We start from the raw sequence: 19,419 nt of genomic DNA on the forward strand, positions 1-19,419 counted from the left end.
GGAGGGGCAAACGGCGGCGCTCCCGCNTTGACTGCATTGAATCTGTAGATAACTTTGAGTAGTAGGAACATTTTATATCATGAACTTTGGCCATTGTAATGAATGTACAGTTATAACTCATTTTTTAAAAATTGCATTTACCTGATAACAAACAGTATGGATAACTATTCCTGTAAGAAAAATAAAAAGAGACACAGAGACAAGATGCAGAGGCAGGAAAGATGGCTCCTCATCCAAGCAGCCATGTTTATTTATACCAACAGGACACCCCGGCCGCCTCGGGCCGCTGCTCTGCCTGCTGCTCGCCGCGTCCTGCGCCTGGTCAGGTAAGCACCCCTACTCCCCACCGATTCCCGCCCGGAACCGCGGGCTCGGGCCTCGCAGACTGCCGCTGGGAGCCGCTCGGCTAACGTGCAGCAGTCCTAGGGGGAGAGATGCCTGTCACCAGGGTTACAGATGCAGAAACTGAGGCCCAGAGAGGGCCAACGACTTGCCCAAGGTCACACAGCCAAGGCTAGCCCCCAGGATAGAACTCTTTCTATAAAGGTCTGTTTCTATAGACAGTGACAGTGTGACACTGTGCTGGGCACTGGGACTTAATGAAGACTCGGTTTACCCAGCCCCTGCCTAGTGCAAGGAGGACGGCAGGCTGTCAGTGGCTCTTAAGCAGGGTGGCTTTGCTCAGAGCTGTCTCTCTAGACTTAGGGCTTTCCACAGGTTTGACTTCAGAGTCCAGAGAGCGGGTGGGGGCAGAGACGCTGCCTGGAATGAAACAGGCTGTTCCAAATAGGAAAGAGTGAGTCCTCCCTTGGGTACGAAGAGTCGAACAGTGTCAGTGTGTATGCGGGAGTGGGGGTTGGCAGGAGCCAGGGAGGCCCTGGGGAGACTGCCTGCGATCTACTGATCTCTCCTGAAAACGCTGTGGATTGTCCCTGTGGTGGCAAAGCCTCCGGCTGAATACTCTCTCCTGGCTGCTCTCCGGCTCCCCCTCGCTCTGCCTTCCCCAGGCTTCCAGGCAGCTCCTGCAGTTCAGGTGTTTGGCGGGGCTGTTACCTGTGGCTCTGAGCATGTCTTTTTGTTGGCCTACATCAAACACCTGGCAGGCAGGCAGCAGACAGCGGGCTGTGAGGGCAACTGTGTGTATTCGCCAAGGGGTGAGGTCACCGTTCAGGAGTCCTGCTTCTTAAAGGGGTTTTGCAAAAACAGGAGTCTCCTGGGAGGAGGTGAAGCTCCCAGCAATGGCGTTGGAGGAGTTGCGGAGGGAGGAGATGGGGGGAGGGGGGTCTTGTCTTGTGGCCTCTGGAAGCTGTAGTGGACAGGGGTCTCTGCATCTGCCACCGTGAGCAGGGAGGTAAGGATGAGCTCAGTGTGCACCCCCCCAACACACCCCACCCCTTTGCATTTGCCTGGAAACTGGTTACCATCTGATAGCACTGAGAAAAAGAGAACTAGCAGAGAGGGGGTGGAAGAGGGTGGGGGATGGACAGCAGCTTCTCTCTGCCCTGCATTTAGTTCCCCCTGAGCCCCAGCAGCCCACAAGGTGTCCCCCCACCCCCAGTTCTTCTTGGTCGCAGTGGGCTCCTTGCTGGGTGGACACGGAAGCTCTGATACATTTCCTATCTTTCCTGTGAGTGGATCTCAGATCTTCTTCCTGCCCCAGCCAGCCATTTGTACCCTGCAAAAAAAAGTCCTAGCCCTGCCCTGCGGTCCTCCTGGGCTGGGAAATGCACAAGTGCCTCTTGCAAGTGCCTCATTTTCCTGAAGCCGGGAACTGGGTCCAAGTGAATTTCTAAATGTCTGTTCCAGGCCCTCTCAGACCAGGACCCTGTGGCTCATTCCCTGGCAAATGAGCAGTAACGCTGATTAACAAGTGTTTAGGGGGACACCTGCCTCTGCTGGGGCCCTGGCCGGGAGTGCCAGCACCCTTCTTGTGATCACGTCTCCCCCCCACCCTTTGCCTATAAAAACAATCTATAAAATGGTAAAGATTGGGCCATAAAACTTCCGTTCCAATCCATTCAGCATCAATAGCCTGAAAAAGTGGAAGCAGCAGAGGGGCCCGGATTAACTTTGAAATAAATAAATCTTAGGAGGTAAGAATGAATGTCTCGGTTGAGGGTGGCAGCAAGGGATGGGGCAAGGCCACCGAGCTCGGGCCTCCCAGAATCCTTCACTCGGTTTTCTGGGGTTCTGGTGGCACCCTGGGCCCTGCTTTGAGGCTGGAGAGTGGGGCCTCAGGCCCTGCCACCCTTGTTTGGGGCAAGGGATTCGTGACAAAGCAGAAGAGGGACAGGATAGAAGGGCAGGAAGGTAGGAGTAGGCAGTTGTCCAATTTTCTAAGAAAATGGATTTGTTCGGGTGAGAAACTCAAATGTCAGGCCTAGGAAGGCAGCTGGAGATGGAAGGACGGCCCGTGTCTCGGGCAGGGTTGTCATTCTGGGAGGTGTCACATGATGGCCGTGGCTTCACATGATCCCTGTGGCCGGGGGGGGGGGGGGGTCTGGTCATGTGGATCATCTTGGTTGGGGGAGGCAGGGGAAGAAGTTTCTACAAATCGCATTTGGCACAAATACCGCCAAAGGGCAATTGTAAAAAGGTGCCAGTGAAGTCCCCACCCTGGGTTCTCCCAGCCAACGTAGGGCCACTTCCTGACGACTGCGCTGAGGGAGGTTGGGGACACCTGGGCAGGCTCCTTCTGGGGCCCCCCGGCCCCACACTAGGCCTGTGGATACTTGCTGGACCTCATCTGGGCCTAGGGACCTCTGGGTCACTCTCAGGCAGACCTCCCAGGAGCTCCCTCACCTTAGCCTGGAGCAGGCCAAGCTGAGTTGGGATTCAGGCTTTGGGGATAGCTGGACCCCCCACGGAGCCTCTGACCCTGGGGTGGAAGGTGGCCTGTTGGTGGCTCCAGTGTACTTTCCTGAGTGATGAAGTCAATCTCACTTCCTCTTTCACAGAAAAATAAGGGGGTAGGAGCCTGACTCCAACTTGCCCAGGCTGTCGGAGGTCCTTTAAAGCCGTGGTGTACTCTGGGTACTTTCGAGCCATTAATTATTTCTTTGCTAGCCCCACGGAGACTCATGGTGTGATTCATCAGTCAGCACCAATGAGTCCTGATGTGAACCAGGGGTTGGGAGAGGGAGGAGGCACCATGTTTATTAAGCACTCAGCAGCATCCCGCTGAGTGTTTTATCTGCACGATCTCATTCATCAGGGATGCCCGGGGTTGGCATTTATCCCCATTGTACAGATGAGGAAAATCAAGTCCCAGACTGGGGGAATAAGTGGTCCCAGGAGTAAGAGGGGAGGGAGCCAGGAGTTTGAGCGCATGGAAGAGATAAATGCCTTACTCAGGATTCCTTGGTCCAAGATGGAAAGGGTGAGACTCATCCCCTCCTGACTTAGGGGGAGAGTCACAGAAAGGTTTTCCCACTGAGTCACACACGTGCTTCCCGAGAGCCCGCTGTCAGCCCCTTGGCCCTCACAGATGACAGCACCCCGAGAGTGATGTGGCCCCGCCAGGAGCCCCCCATCTGGGCTGCCGAGCTCTGGAGCCCCCAGGGCTGGATGTTCCTCCCTGCATCTTCCTGGTGCCCTTTGTGACAGATGGCGAGGGGGTGTGCGAGAGGAAGGGAGTCTAAAAGTGTTGTGCGGATCCCACACGCTCGCGCGCCGCTTCCAATGGCTCCGTGCGACAGGTTACTTTCTAATTTGTAGTCTTGGACTCACGGAAGGTCCCTACCCCCTCTCTGTTGAAATGTGCTCAGATTTCTGTCCTGTCAACACGGCGCCCATCATGTCACTCCCAGCTCAGAACCTCGAGCTGCTGGTCCAAGTTTTCTGAAAAAAAAAAAAAAAAAAAAACAGAAAGCAGCAGCAGGGCCCTGACAGGACTCGTTTCTGGCCACGTGTTTCCAACAGCCTGACCCTTGAGCTGTTGCAAAATAACAGGCTGACTCCCTGCCCAGAGCCCCGCTGGCTCCTGAAGCCCTAAACGCCAGCAGCACCTGAAAGAGCTCGCCCTGGGGAATCCCAAGTGGGACCACTTCTGCCCCTGTGCTGGCCACGGTGTGGGCAGGGTGCATTGGATTTGCTCACCCATCACCCTGTGGTCTAGCCCAGAGCAAAGCCACACCCCGCCCGACCCTCACCTCTGCTCTACTCATGCTGTTCCTGCCATCAAAACTGCCCATGATAGCCAGCGTGGTGGCACACACCTGTAATCCCTGTGGCTCAGGAGGCTGAGGCAGGAGGATCTCAAGTTCAAAGCCAGTCTCAGCACAAGCAAGGCACTAAGCAACTCAGTGAGACCCTGTCTCTAGATAAAATACAAAATAGGGCTGGGGATGGGGCTCAGTGGTTGGGTGCCCCTGAGTTCAATCCCTGGCACCCTCCTGCAAAAGAAGCCCCTTCCCAAACCAGGTTCAGTGGCGCTCCCCTGTCATCCCAGCAACTCAGGAGGCTGAGGCAAGAGGATCACAAGTTCAAAGCCAGCTTCAGCAACTTAGCAAGGCCCTAAGCAACTCAGTGAGACCCTGTCTCTAAATAAAATATAAAGAGGGCTGAGGATGCAGCTCAGTGGTTAAACGCACCTGGAGTCCATCCCTGGTACCAAATAAAAAGCCCCTATTCGGACTTCTTCCTCCCCTGAGCCTCCCCTCACCAACCCCCTGGATTTGCATCTGAGGCTCCTCACTATTTTCTCCTTGATCTGGGACCCCTGCCTGCACCTAAACCTCAGGCCTGCTTCTCCAACCTTGGCCGCCAGGAAGCCTCTGCCTGTCTCCCTGGTCTGGAGCTCAGACCCCCGCTTCAGTCCCAGCCCTGCTACGGACTTGGGCCTCAGTTTTCTCACCTGTAAAATAGGGATGGGTTAACAGCTGTAGCTCAGGAACCAAGTCGGCTGATGCTCTTGGGTTGCTTCGAGGGTGCCTGGGAGGGCAGTGCTCTGCGTTTCCTTCGTGGTTCTTTCTGTTTGATCTCGTCTGTAAAACGAACTGCTCTCTGAAGCATGCAGCAGGCTTGTGGCCCATGGTGGGGACTCAGACAACAGCAGGAGGGCTCAGTGAGTGGGTCAGTGTGGGTCGCCAGGCTGAGGGGGGACAGACAGGTTGAGCCAAACCTACCTGCGTGTTCCTGAGACTGGGCGCAGTGGCACGGGCCAGCCTCTAGGTGTCTCTGGCAGGACGCGCAGGGCTGCAGCAGCTGATTCCCAGGCCTGGAGAGCGGGAGGGGCCAAGAGGGCCGGGCACCAGCCTCGCCCCACACCCCATTGTGCCCAGAGCAGAGAAAAAGGGACTGGCCCAGCTCACAGGGCAGCTCTGTGGCCAGCCCCGGGTGGGATGCCAGGCCTCCTGTGGCCTAGGCCAAGACTTTTGAAAACTGGGCTGTGCTGGAAGTTTCCACTGTGAAAGCCAGAAACCCGACAGGATCCTGAATTCTGTGAGAAAATTCTAAAGTCATCATAATAGGAAACATCATTTCCAGACCGACACTGGGCTCAGCACTGGCAGGGTGTGGTCCCAGTTGTCCCTGCAGCTCCCCTGGGTGGTGTGCATCATTATCATCTGACCCATTTGATTAGTGAGGGAATGGAGGCTCAGAGAGGTGGAGCACCTTGCCCAAGGCCACACAGCATCAGAATCAGATGGCCACCTGGGGCAGCCTAACCACAGGACCTGTGCTGTGAGCCGTCCTGTCGTTCTTTAGATACTGTTTAGCCTTACTTGGCTAATGGCAAAACTGAGGCCCGGGAGCTGGCTTCCTGCTCTCTCAGGGCTACACTTGATGTCCCTCCATCAGCATATCATCTGGGAGGTGGGGGCAGCAGGTGTTCCCAAGACGTGTTTCCATTCCGGTGCTGGAGGGGGAAGCAGCTATTTTGACAGCTGAGGCTGCTTTCCTGTTCGCTTCGGGCGTTCCTGGGTAGGTCTTCTGTGCAGGGCGGACGGTCCTGCCAGGTGTCTTGCCGGTCCCTGGGTCCAGAGAGATGATGGAAACAGCTGAGCTGGGAGTGGGGCGGCTGTGGAGCTGGTTCTTTGTGTCTCTGCGGTTTCCTGAGCCCATCCATCTGGGGGCGCAGGGTGTTAGCTGCCGCTGGTGAGCACTGCAGGCCGAGGGCAGGTGCTGGGACTGGGAGGGACAGGGGACCATAGGGGGGTCATAGGCCCCCGGCCACAGAGACTGCTGAAGCCAGTGGGCGGTGAGGCCCGGGCACTCCCGGCTCCCCATCTTCAGTGTCCTCCAGAAATGGGAGCCCGTGGGGGAGGAAGGACTTAGCACATGGGTGGTGGACACACGCTGACCCCTGGGCCCGCTATCTTTTATTTTGAAAAATTCCAAACCTATGAAAATGAGAAGGAAGGAGCCCCGAGTCGGCACCGCCCCCTCTCCCAGGCCTGGGCACCTGCCCCTTCCTTTGTTGGGGGGTGCTGTAAAGAGATGACGGACGTCAGCATCACGCGTCCCCCCACCACTGTGAACCCTGCTGGGCGTCTCCACAGGGGCACGTGGTCTTGTCCTCACAGTGAGCCAAAAAGCATGGGGCCCTCCTACCCCATGTGCAGATAAGGAAACTGAGGCTCCCCAGGGCCAAGCTGAGCCCTCCCGAGGCCACACAGGTCAGAGCCAGGTCCACCCCCCTTCACTCCTAACCACGTGGCTCTGCTTATTGGGGCCATTTCAATTATAAATATTCATCCAACACGTTCCCGAGCATACGCTTGGTGCAGGATGTTGCGCATCTACTGTGTGCTCCAGGTGCTCAGGGACACAGCTGTGAGCAAGACAGAAATGCCTGCTCTCAGTCGGCCACGGTGGCCCACGCCTGTCATCCCAGAGGCTCAGGAGGCTGAGGCAGGAGGATGGCGAGTTCAAAGCCAGCCTCAGCAACTTAGCAGGGCAGGCCCTAAGCAATTCAGCAAGACCCTGTCTCTAAATAAACTGTTTTTAAAAAGGGCTGGGGATGTTTCTCAGTGGTTAAGCACCCTCAGGGTCAATCTCCAGTACCAAAAAGAAAAAAAGAGAAAAAGAAAAAGAAATACCTGCCGTCCCAGCAAGGATGAAAACATAAACCCAAGTAAACATTGATCTCGGGCAGAGAGACGAGGTGAGAAGGAAAGTGGAGCAGGAAAGGAACTAGAGAGGGTTGGGTGGAGATGAGGGAAGGCCTCTCTGAGGAGCACAGATCTGGTGAACTGAGGGCGCAGCCATGGGACCCTTCCATGCAGAGGAACAGCAGGTCCAAAGGCCCTGGGGTCGGAATGCGCCTGCTCTGGTCCAGGAATGGCCTGGAGACCAGTGTACACAGAGTGGGAGGGGACAGGGAAGGGGAGGTAGCAGAGGTCAGCCAGGACCTGGCCTTTGTGTCCTTCAGTTTTCTGCTGCCATCTAACCTCCTCAGGTGCCCTTCCCAGCGACCCCGTTCTATCACTGTGCCGACCTTACTGATGTCCCAGTGCTCCGAGCCGTCTCCCTCACCAGGATCTGAGCTGCCTGAGAGTGGGAACCGGGGCTGCTTCATTCCCTACGGGGCCTTAGCACAGGCCTGGCCACCGGGTGGATCCATGTTGGTTACATGGAGGACAAGGAGGGACAGAGAGAGAAGGCTGAGGTGCAGGAGGCTGAGCAGCAGGGCCGGGCCTCACCGCTACACGGGGACCTCTGTGGCCAGGGCCGGACCTGCCCGCTGTCGTTCTGAAATATCAGGAAGCACAAAGTACCTCAGAACTGGGTGGGAGAGGGGCCCGCGGTCAGGCAGCCTCGGGAGCACAGCGAAGTCCCAGCAGCGGAGCCACTGCCCACCTGAGACGGGGGAGGAGCAGCAGACACTGAGGGCCATGGCGCTGGCCCAGGGAGGGCTGCGCGCTCTCAACCGGGCTTTGGCTGGGGTCCCCCGTGAGAGTCGGCGTCCCGTGACAGTCACCGTCCACGAGACAGTCAGGGGGAGGAAGTGGTTTGGCCGGACAGAGGTGAAGTCAGTTGCCTTGGTGGCCCGTGACCTTGACTGAGGATTGTGGCACCCCAAGACGCAGTGGGTGCTCTGTGGAGTGGGCTGGGGAGCTCTGAGGCATTCCTACTGCCCGGTCGTGGTATCATCATTTATCGTCTGGGGTCAAGAGTAGATGGAGTCCTACTCCGTCACTCACCCCCAGAGCCTGAAACCCACGACCCTGCCCTCCGGCCTCCGTTTCCCTTGTGTGAAGCGGGCCTCCCTGGGCCTCCCCGGGCCTCTCTGCCTCTGCAGAGCAGGGAGGCAGAACAAGTTCTCAGGTTGCCAAGGCGCCAGGCCCAGCGCATGGTGACCTCCGCGTACTCCCCTAGCCTCTCCTGGTGTCCTCCAAGGCCTTCCAGAGTTCAAAGGGCATATACAGGGTGTGCCTGTCACAGCTCCTTCCCTGCCACTGTGCAAACAGGGTCCCGGTGCAACGCTGCTCCAGGGCCGGGTAGAGCCGGCTGAAGCTCCTCAGGGCCACGGACCCTCCTTGCTGACCGTGTCCCAGCCCGCCCCTGTCCCAGGCAGAGGGGCCTCGCACATGACGGTAAGGCAGAGCCGGTTCTGCCTGGGGAGGATCCCAGCCCCTGGGGCCTCTGGATGAGGTATCGGTCATGCCTTCCTCTCCAAATGCCCCGCTGCAGGGCAGCCGCCAGCCCTGGGTGCTTACCTGTGTCTGGTGCTGAACTCCTTACACAGGCCGGCCCGGTTCACTCTGACCACAGTCCTGGTGTTTACCATCATCACCACTGTCATTGTCACCGTCGTCACCATCACCGTCATCGTCGTCGTCACTGTCCCCTTTCTGTAGATGAGGAGGAACCAGAGGTCCACATGGGTTAGGACATTTCCTGGGGTCACATAGATAGGAGGGTGAGAATCCAGACCAAAACCTTCCTTCAAACAAATGCCAGGCCCTGGGCTAAGACTGTGGGGCAAAACTAAGTCCCTGCTCCCAAAGGACTTAGAGGTCGAGGGTAGGGAGATGGAGACTTAGAAAATTAGATGACTGTGCAATATGTTGGGCACAGAAATAAAGCGAATCAAGAGGCATGAAGGGCATTAGTGGTCATATCATGTGACCAGGGAAGGCTTCTTAGATCAGAGGCAAGGGGACCAGCCATGTAGATACCTAAGGGAGGAAAGTACCAGGCAGAGGTAATGGCAGGTGCAAAGGCCCTGTAGTGGGCAGGGGAGGTGAGTGGCATAATTGAGAAAGAGTAAGGCTCTCCTATGAGGATTCTGGGTCTCACTCTGAGTGCAGCAGGGGCCTTAAGAGGGAAAAGGAGGATGTCACCTGACTCAGGCTTCAGAGCTCCCCTGGCAGCAGAGGAAATGTGGGTTATAGAGAGGGGAGTGGAGGCAGGGAGGCCACTACCACAAGGATCCAGGTGAGTGATGACTGGGCAGTGAGGTGGTGGAAGGAGGCCAGATTCTGGGCTTGTAGTGCCAGAAGGTGAGCCAGGCTGAGTCTACTATTAGGCTGGAGGGAGGAGCCAGGACGTGTGGAATTCCCGTCCAGCCTCTTCTGACCACTGAGCATGTCTCCTGGGAGGGCGAGGGCAACCCCATCCAAAGGTGAGGAAGTGGCGGCTTAGACAAGAGCCACTTGGCCAAGTGCCCCAGGAGGGATGATGCACCCGGGCCTTCTGGCCCCAGAGCCCACACTCGGCACCACGTGTCTCAGCACCTTGGCATTGGCTGCCTCCTGGAGGGCCGCCAGGACGCATCAGGGGCCAGTCCTCAGAGCTGCCCACAGTGCAGGTGAGGAGGGAGCCACCCTGCCACCAGGCCACACGTCCCCGTGAGAGCTGCCTCGGTGCAGCTGTGGGGTCCACCACAGTGCATGGGGCATCTCCACCCAGGGTGCCAGCCTGCTCTTCAGATGGGAAACCGGAGCCACCTTCAGGGTGCCAGGCTAGCCCAGCCCCAGGCTAGCCCAGGCCCAGGCTGCCCACATCTCCACTTGCCAGGTGGCACATCCCACAGACTCTTCCCTGACCCCCAGGCTGTGCAGGGCCCTTGTCTCACCTCTGCCTCTGCTCACCCCAGCCCCAACCCCTGGAGTCCGTCCCCCACCCCGCCTCTGTCAACCTCCAAGACCTGGCTCAGGGGCCTCAGCCTCCAGGAAGTCTCCCAGATCCTGCGCCACTTCCGGGGCCCCTCTGCAGGCCTCCTCTGGACACTGATTGCGGGTGCGTGGTCATTCCCGTGTCCAGGACTGCCCACCCACAGTCTTGGCCGCTGTCAGGAGCAGGGCCTGGCCTACTGCCCTACCCCGGGGCATGGAGGACGCGGCCTGGCTGCAGACTAGGGCTGGAGGGGTGAAGGGATGGTCCCACCTCCAGAGGCCAGGCAGCGGGGAGCCTGAGCTGGCCGCCTAGCTACGGAGTCCACGCCGCCATGCACGGGCAGCCCCTCTGAGCCCGGGCCCTTTTTGCCTCCATGCGTGGCCGTGCTCTCCAGCGGGGACCACACGCACCTGGGAGGCTCAGCACCTCTTCAGGGCGGGGCCTGGGCCGCGCCCCGCAAGCCCCGCCCCCGGGAGCTGTGATGGACAGGGAGGGCCCTGGCGCCCCTGCTCCCCCACAGCCTGGGAAGAAACTCACCTGTGCCAGGTGTGTTCCCAGCTGGCCACACTCACAAACGCGCGTGCACAGATACACAGGGCGCACACCTGCCACACTCACCCCACCGCCCACGCCACGCCCACACGCGTGCCGCCGCGGTGGCCCCTTCTCTGCGCACGTGCGGACACGTGCCCAGCAGCTCTNACCCTCCCCCGCACCAGGCCGCCACCATGCCCCGCCACCCCCGTGCCAGTGTCCAGGAGCCCCTGGACACACAGCCCTGCTGCCCTCGGCACGGCCCTGCGCACGCGCGTCTTCCACACTCATGCGCTCACACTCCCTTGGCCCACCCTTTAGTGTGTGTGTGAGGGGTGCCGGTGCTCTGCACACTCACGCACAGGTACACACACACCTGCCTTGTCCTGTGGGCCCTCTCATGCACACTTATTTCCACACATCCTTTTGCACGCTCCTGCACCTCGCACTCTCACAACCATTAAATCACAACCGAAGGGAGCAGAGGTGACATCGGGTGAGGTGCCAGTGCATGGGTGATAACCGCAGCCCTGAGATAAAGCCCTGGTGGTCGGGGAAGGGGGAGGCCAGGCTGCCTCTGCTGTGGGGACCATGGTGTCACTCAAGGCCTCTTGGGTCATTGAGCCCCAGCACTGCCAGGGCTCCAGCCAGAGCCTCCTTGAGTTGGTGGGAGGGTTTGTCACTAGCTCATCCTGCGGTCCCCGCTCTGGTGGCCCAGAGCTTGTGGGGGACAGGCCAGCCTCCCTGCAGGAGCAAGCGGCTGCTCAGAAGTGAGCACGTCAGTTGTGGTCCCTTGGCCAACGGGGCTGGGGAATCACGGGATGTCGCATGGCCCTGCCTCCCTCCCCACGGGCGTCAGCTCTAGGTTAATTTCTCATCCATGCTTTTTTTTTTTTTTCCACTTCTAAAAATTGTTTTCATCCTTTCTCAACCTCAAACACCACCTGAGCACTGTTTTAAGAAGAAAAGTCACCTGTGTGTCTCCAAGCCCTGTGGTCAATGCTCAGCCCCACCCCGGCGCACCTCTGGCATTGGCCACAGTGGTCCAGCCCTCTGTGGCCAACTGAGGAGGAGAAAGGAGGCAGGGTGGTGGGGCCGTGGTCACAGGGAGCAGTGGCCAGCCGTGGTCACAGGGATCAGTGGCCAGCAGAGCCACCTGTCCAGGGCATTGAGGTCTATTTCCAATGTTGTCACCTGTCCTTACCACAAGTGTCAAGCTCTGGGTGGCCAGGGGCACCGCCATCCACAGCCGGGGGCTCAGGGTCTAGGAAACGGGTCCTACCACCAGGCCACTCCTCTTACAGCCACGTGTGCTCCTCTTACAGCCATGTGCCCCACCCTGGGGAAGTTACTTCTCCCCTTAGAAAACTTACTCACAGCCTCTGCATCAACACTTGAATTTTTTACAAAAAGCATTCAGTGATCACTGCAAACAAAACAAAACAAAGACCCAAAGCTTTAAGATATTCAATATATTATTTACTATAAAGTAACAGTAAAATGTTCCCACTTCATCCCACACCCGGCCTCTTTTCCCAGGTGTACTACACCCCAACATGGGGTGTTTACCTAGTATTCAAGACCTCTCTCTCTCTAGACATGCAATTGATCACCTGCAAATATTTATTGAGCACATACTCAGGCACAGTCATCAGGAGCCAGGGCCATAGTGGTGAGCAAAAGGACAAAATCCCCCGAAGGCAGATTCATTCAGACAACAAACACACAATGTAACAAGCAAATTACATGCATGGATTTCTTTAAACAAATGAGATACTATATATATTCTGTGTGTGTTATGTTTGTTTTGAGGTACTGCAGATGGAATCCAGGGCCTCCTGCAGGATAGGCAAGAGCTTTACCACGGACCTATACCCCCAAGATTTTATTATATTTAATAAAATATAACATTAATATAAAATATTTAATAAAATTAGATTACCTAAAAATATAAATATAATTTTATTACACTTAATAAGATTATATATTATATAATTTATGTATAGTTTATATTACATATAAATTGAAGATTGAACCTAGAAATTCTACCACCGAGCTACATTCTCAGTTCCCCACCGCCCTGCTTTTTTTTTGTTTTTGTTTTTTTTAATTTGAAACATGGTCTTGCTAAGTTGCCCAGGCTTCCCTGAAACTTGGGATCCTCCTGCCTCAGCCTCCTGAGTAGCTGGGATTACAGGTGTGCGCCAAGCACTGTATTCTTTAATGTATTCTTTAATGTTCATTTGATTTAGAAAAAATCTTAAAAATATCCAAAGTAGAAGTCGGGGTGGGGGGCGGAGAGAGAAAACCCCCATCAGTTTTAGAGTCACGATCCAGAGAGAGTAGCCTTTTATAGCTTTGGATAGTAACTTGGAGTTGTTCATAAATAGTTTCATTTTATTTTACAAATTTGCAATCATACTGAGAGCACAGGTTTCCTTCATCTCTTGCACAAGTAATGCAAACAAAAAAACAGACACAAACCAACTCCTGTGTAAATTACTCCAATTACTCAAATTAATAACCCGTTAGTTAATCCTCAATGTCCCCACCCCACCCCACCCACCCAAAAAAACTTGTAGTGTGGGACCACTCTGACCTGTGGCACATTTTTGTGGCATTTCTATACTGTTTTCATGGCTGTGCCCTTGGCCGTCACATGGATTGACTGCAGTGGGGTCAACCAGCCTCTTTCCCTTGGATATTAGGATAGTCCCAATTTTTCATTTTTATAAGGACACTTAAATGAACAAACCAAAAAGTCTGCACATACCCTGAGCTCTCTGAAGGTATGATTTCCATTCACTCCTACTTTAACTACTCTCCATCAAAATGTTGATTGCAGTTCTTTGATGGTATTATATGAAATTATTTTGTTTTTATATTTTTTTGTTTCCTCTAAATGCTTTGCAATGAACAGGTTTTATTTGCATAACTGCAGTGTTATTTAAAATTAGGCCATGAAAACTGCCCGTGTGACTACAGTTTTCATGGTAACTTTACTGCTGCCTGGATTTCCACGAAGGGGTAGGCCCTCATGCACTGGGCCATCCCTATCATTGGTTGGTTTTCTAACTTCTTCTATATCTTTCTAGAGGCGGCCCTCTCCATATCTGAGTTGATGTCCCTGGTGGATGGTTCCCACAGTTCTGGTCCATCCTGCCAAACTGCTTTCTGCAGAGGGCCTTCCAACTCCCCCTCCCACCAACAGCGACTGGCTGTGCCTGCCCAGCACCCCTTTTCCCTGAGACTGCCCGGGGCCCCTGAATAGTCTCACCCTGCCAGGAGGGCCAGGGAGAGCAGGAAAGGGTTTTGTCAGCCACACCAGCGTGATGACCCCAGGCCTGGACCACGGGAGCGATTCTTAACAAGCTCAGTTCCCAGAACAGAACCTGCAGAGAAAGAGAAAAGACAGCGAGCAAGATTGGGGGGGGGGGCTCTCTTTGGAAGAAACACACACATACCCAGATTAAAATAATATTTGGCACTTACGCCGCACTTTTAAAATTCTTCAAACGCTTTATAAACACTAGCTAATTAATTAAGCTGCCTAAATCTGGCTGCAGTTGGTGGAGAGAGCTCAAGAGGATCTAAAAAAAAAAGGGGGAGCCAGCCCTACCCAACTCCAGATTTTATTGTCGCCTGCCTGGGTGTGATGGCGGGCCTCCGGCTGCACAGAATAGCCCTGCTCCTGGGAGCCCACTGCCAGGTGCCGAAGCGCCTCCCCAGCGCAGTGCCCTGGCCTGTCGCTGACCCAAACCTGGGGGGCGCTGATACTAATAAGGGTGAAAATCACCGAGAGCCGTGGCCCAGGCCCCCCACCACCTAGAGAGGCCAATATTAGCTCCACTTCACAGACGAAGAAGGAGGCTCCGAGAGGGGATTTGTCTGGATCCCAGAGCAAATAGAACCCCCTCCCTCCTCCACTCGTCAATGTGTTCAGTCAACATATACTTAGTGACAACCCAGGGTGCGCCAGATCCTGTTCCAGGCAGGAGGTTGGAAGCCATCCCTTGTAGATCCAACATCCTAGTGGGGGGCAATAGAACCATCCAGACAAAATCAAATATATAATAATGCAGCTTGGTGATAATAATAGGAATAGGAACTAAAATTTAAGCAGCACGTGTGTGGCAGGTGTTTATGTGTAGCTCTGTCACAGTCCTCATGACTGACTGTCCCCGGGGTGGATGCCGGTACCTGGCTTGGTAGATGATGGCATGGCGGTCCAGGAGGGTGGGGCAGAGCCAACCCAGGCCTGTGGCCCCGCTTCTGGTTGGGCTGGTCTCCTGGTGAGTGCAGACCCCGGAGGAACGTCGCTGGCTGGGTGCTCTGGGCAGGGGCTGGTGTTGCCTCTGGGGACTCCAGGTGACTTCCTGTCTCCAGGCCTCAACTGGCCTGTACCTGCTGTGCCTCTCTACATGCCTCCCACTATTGGGCTGGCTGACGCTGACCAGCCCTTGTCCCCTACAGGCTCTGCTTTCCTCCCTGGTGCTGTGAGAATCAGGCCGTGCTCAGGCTGACCCTGGAGCCTCAAGGGTGAGCCCTGGCGGGAGGGGAAGTGAGGCAGGATGATGGACAGATGGTGACAAACCTGCTTTCAGGCCCTGGGCTTGACTGGGCCCATGGACCTCCCCATGGACACTTTCCCAGTGAGGCAGTGCCAGCTCCTGGGCCCGTGGGCACACTTGCAGGGTCTCTCTCCTGCCCACCAGAGCTGGAGGGGCCACTCAGGGAGGCTGAAGCCCTGTTTGGTGGACAAGGTCCCATCAAGGTCAGTGGAGAACCCAGCGGGGAGCCAGATCACTCATCCCACCGTGTCCCAGGCTGCCGCTCCTGTCTCTGTCTTTCCCTTTTTCCCATCCCAGTCCCTCTCTGACTTGTCTCTCTGTGTCTCTGTCTCTGTGTATGCAGTTGTCTCTCCAAATCCTCAGGTTCCACATGACACATTCAGCCACAGTTAGGCCTACCATGGCTGCATCTGTACTGAACACAGACGTTTTTCCTGCCATTATTCCCTAAACAATGCAGTCTAACAACTATGTACGTTGTGTTAGGCATCACAGTCCTGCACTACGTAATGACATTTCACTTGACAGCTAACCACACTTACAACCATACACACACCACCTAGTCTAGGTGTGTAGTCGGCTTTACTGCATCTAGGTGTGGGTGAGTACACTGTACTGCTCAAGCAGTGACCAAACTGCCCAATAACCTGTACCCATCATTAAGCGACGCTTGGCTGTCGGTAATCCAGGGTGACGTACGGTACACAAAGGATTGCAGACATCATGCACATACAACATCATTTATAAGAGGGACTTGAGCATTCTTGGGTCTGTATCCAGGAAGGGTCTTGGAACTGTCCCCGCAAGTTCCGAGGGATGGCTTTGTGTGTTTATCCCACTCTTCGTGGTCTTTCTTTTCTCCCCTGCCCACCTCCACCTTATTCAGAACCAGGGGCCCAGGAGACACCTGTTCTGAGCTCCCTTCCCTCGGTGCCCGGGCATCTGCAGCCCACCCCACTTGCCCGGGCATCTTCTGGGCTGTGTCCTTCCTCTGCACTGCCCCCCAGACTCTCTGCGGGGTCTCTGTCTCACACGCTCCAGGGTCTCCAACTTGGAGCCCAGGCCTCTCCCACCGCTGACCCCAAGACTCCTTCCAGTTGCCCAGCCTGGAACCCTTGAGGCCTGGACTAGGTTCCACTCCTGGGAGTCCCCATGGTCCAGCTCAGAACTGGCCTGAGCGAGAGTAGTGAGGGCTGGTAAAGTGAAGTTTGAATAGCAACCCCACCCTTCATCCACTGTTGGACCAGAAACGACTTCCCCTGTGCCCAGCCGGGTGTCAGGGGCTCCTTTTGGGGGAATCTCATTTTCTTTGCAAATAAAGCAGAGGACTGGGGGGTGTTATAACTGTTTTTGTGGATAAGGAAACTAACACCTGATGGATAAACCAGGGTCACATGTGATAAGGGGCACACCACATTTCAAACCAGGTCTGTTGACTCCAGATGCTCCTGTTTGCCACTGTCCCCGGTCTCTGCTTGTCCAGTCCTCCTGGACAGGACTTGGATGGACTCATAGTGATTATTTTACAGATGAAGAAGGCAGCGCTGAGAGCCAGAAAGGCCTGCCCAAGCCCAGGGTGGCACTTGGCAACTGGGTCTTTTCAGTTGCCCGAGTGATGGCCCCAGGTGACATGGGACACTATTGGGCCAGGACTCCAGCCATCGTGCTCCCACTTTACCACTCCCTAGGCTGCTAAGTGCAGCTCCACAGTGCAGGGTCGTAGTCCTGGTTCAGCTTGAAACAATACAAGGCCGTGCAGAGTCAGTCCCCACACACCGGGTGGCCTCCTCCTCTGCACCTCCTCCCGTGCTGTTCCCTCGGCCGGGGACCCCCAGGGTCCCATGTGCCTTGCGCTGAGCTCGGGTTCCTCTTGGGATGTGAATCAGGGAAACTGGTTGTTGAGAAAACACACAGGATCCTCCAGGATGAACGGTAACCACCCTGTGTCTCCCCCCAGGAGCGGCTGCACAGGAGCTGCAGGTGATTCAACCTGAGAAGTCAGTGTCTGTCGCTGCTGGAGAGTCGGCCACTCTGCACTGCACTGTGACCTCCCTGCTCCCTGTGGGGCCCATGCAGTGGTTTAAGGGGGCAGGGCCAGGCCGGGAGTTGATCTACAACTTCTTAGGAGGCCACTTCCCCCGAGTCACAAATCTCTCAGATGCCACAAAGAGGGACAACAAGGACTTTTCCATCCGCATCAGTAACGTCACCCCAGCAGACGCCGGCACCTACTACTGTGTGAAGTTCCAGAAATCGACCCCTGTTGATAAGGAGTATAAGTCTGGACCAGGCACCGAGTTGTCTGTGCGAGGTGAGTGCAGCTGCCTCCTCCTCCCTGGGGTGGGACAGGAGGTCAGGGGTCACGCCCTCCATCCTGGGGGCCACAGCTGAGAAGCAGGAGCAGCACTGGGTGCTCATGTCATGACCTGCTGTCACCCCTTCTGCAGGTCAGGGAGGCAGAGGCCTGTTGAGGCCGTGCTATTTGGTCCAGGCTCCATGGCTGGTAAATGGGGGGCATCTGCACCCCTCACCTGCCTGCTCCACAGCCCTGACCTTTTCCAGTCTGGCCCAGCCCTGTGGCTCCCCAGCTGAGGGCTCTGAGGGTTTGAGGGACTTGCCAATCACAGAGCCAGACCAAGTGCCACCTTCAGAGAGCACTGCCCCGTGGGGTGAGCCTTCTCTTTATACCACAGTCCTCGAGGGCCTGCCGTGTGCCAGGCTCTGCTCTGGATGCCATGGAAGAAGCAGGGAGCAGCCCAGGCTGAAGCTCTTGTCCCACCTCCTTATATTCTTGTCCCTCCCTGAGGACCAGGCCCTCCAGAGCAGGGAGGGGGCAGGGCATGCTTTCCTTTCTTCCCCTCCTGGAACAGCACCTGAGAGGATTCTGACAGGCTCAGGTTCCCTGTAGACCTGGGGCCCTGGTGGAGGAGCTGCCAAGAGGTTGAGGCCTTTGCTCTGTGTCCGCCGTAAATCCCTGTGTCCCAGGGACCAGCCCTCACAGGCCCTGCAGGGCAGGGGCAGAGCTGGGTCACTCATCAGGCAACGTTCCCCATGTGGGTGACACAGGGGTCCCAGTTCAGGAAGCAAATTGCTCACTTTGAGTTTCCTGCCAGAAGCCCAGGATTCTCTTTCTAACTCCTGAGCCCAGGAAGGTCAGCAAAGGAAGGACCTTTCATCCATCTGCTCAGCCCCATTGACAGATGAAGAGCTGGAGGCTTAGGCATGGCCAGCGACCCGCCAAAGGTCACATGGCCAGTTAGTGCCAGGATCAGGCTGGGAACCCAGGTCCCATTCCAGTCCCGCTTCTGTGCTGCCTCTTGCTGACACTGTCTGCAGATGAGCAAGGTGCAGTGGAGGTGCTGAATAAGAGCTCCTGGAACCCACTGGCCAGGGAGCCAGAGTTTCTGCCCCTCACTGGTTTCCCCGAGATTCAGCACAACCCTCAGACCCTGAGGCTGGTTTACATCAAAAACTTCCCCCCAGTGCCATCCGGTTCATTCCTTATTGGGATCCCATATCTCTGCGTGGGGTATGGAATAACAGGTGATTTATCATCCACCGTGCCACTGTGGATCCTCCCCTATTCTGTTGGTAGAGATTTGAGTTGGTCCCAATCTTGAGCTGTTAAAACAGTGCTGCCGTGGGGACCTCGCGGTGATCATCCCCTGCAGGTGGATGCCTGCTGCAGAGGCTCCCTGGGTCAGAGAGTACGATTACTTTATGTGGATGACACCAGTGTTCTGTCCTGGGTGTGGTGGCACCAACTCTCATGACCCCAGAGGTAGGCAGGGAGGTGGCTTCCTCCTGATTTTGCAGGTGTCACCAACAAAAACCCTGAGGGCCCAGCATCACATGCCCACCAAGGCAATCACAGCCAGCCAGCAGCTCAGGTGACTCTCTCTTCTGACTCCTAGTAGATACTTGGTCCTCTCTGCCATGTCTTGGGCCCAAAGGATGCTCTGGATGACAAAGAGGGAGATGGAGGGGGCAGGGGTGGCTGTGGCCAGATGCCACATCTTCCTTATGGTACTTTGCCTTGGGTACCGATCTTCCCAGGCTGTTTGGAGGATGCAGGGACAGACCCACAGGAGCCAGGGGGCTGTGCTCCCCACCTGCGTGGTCTTAGGTGAAGCCTGGCTCCTGTAGAGCCCTTCATTTCCCTATCTATGAAATGGTCATGACCATGGCCCCTGCCCAGGACTCTGTAAAGAGTCGAGGGGATGCTCACAAAGCCCTGGTGGGTGGGTGG

The 19,419-nt window shown here is 56.0% G+C and overlaps 1 protein-coding gene across 1 annotated transcript in view; it reads left to right on the forward strand.

Moving 5' to 3' along the window:
* The first annotated feature begins 102 nt into the window (after positions 1 to 102).
* Positions 103 to 19,419, forward strand: part of LOC107143420 (tyrosine-protein phosphatase non-receptor type substrate 1-like) — a 38,491-nt gene continuing 19,174 nt past the window's right edge. Inside the window, exons 1-3 of the mRNA XM_048810558.1 lie at positions 103 to 109; positions 264 to 326; positions 17,128 to 17,481. Coding sequence (XP_048666515.1) covers positions 103 to 109; positions 264 to 326; positions 17,128 to 17,481 — 424 coding nt within the window. The remainder of the gene's footprint in view (positions 110 to 263; positions 327 to 17,127; positions 17,482 to 19,419) is intronic.

Source organism: Marmota marmota, unplaced genomic scaffold, assembly GCF_001458135.2.
Source record: "Marmota marmota marmota unplaced genomic scaffold, marMar, whole genome shotgun sequence".
NCBI lineage: Eukaryota > Metazoa > Chordata > Mammalia > Rodentia > Sciuridae > Marmota > Marmota marmota.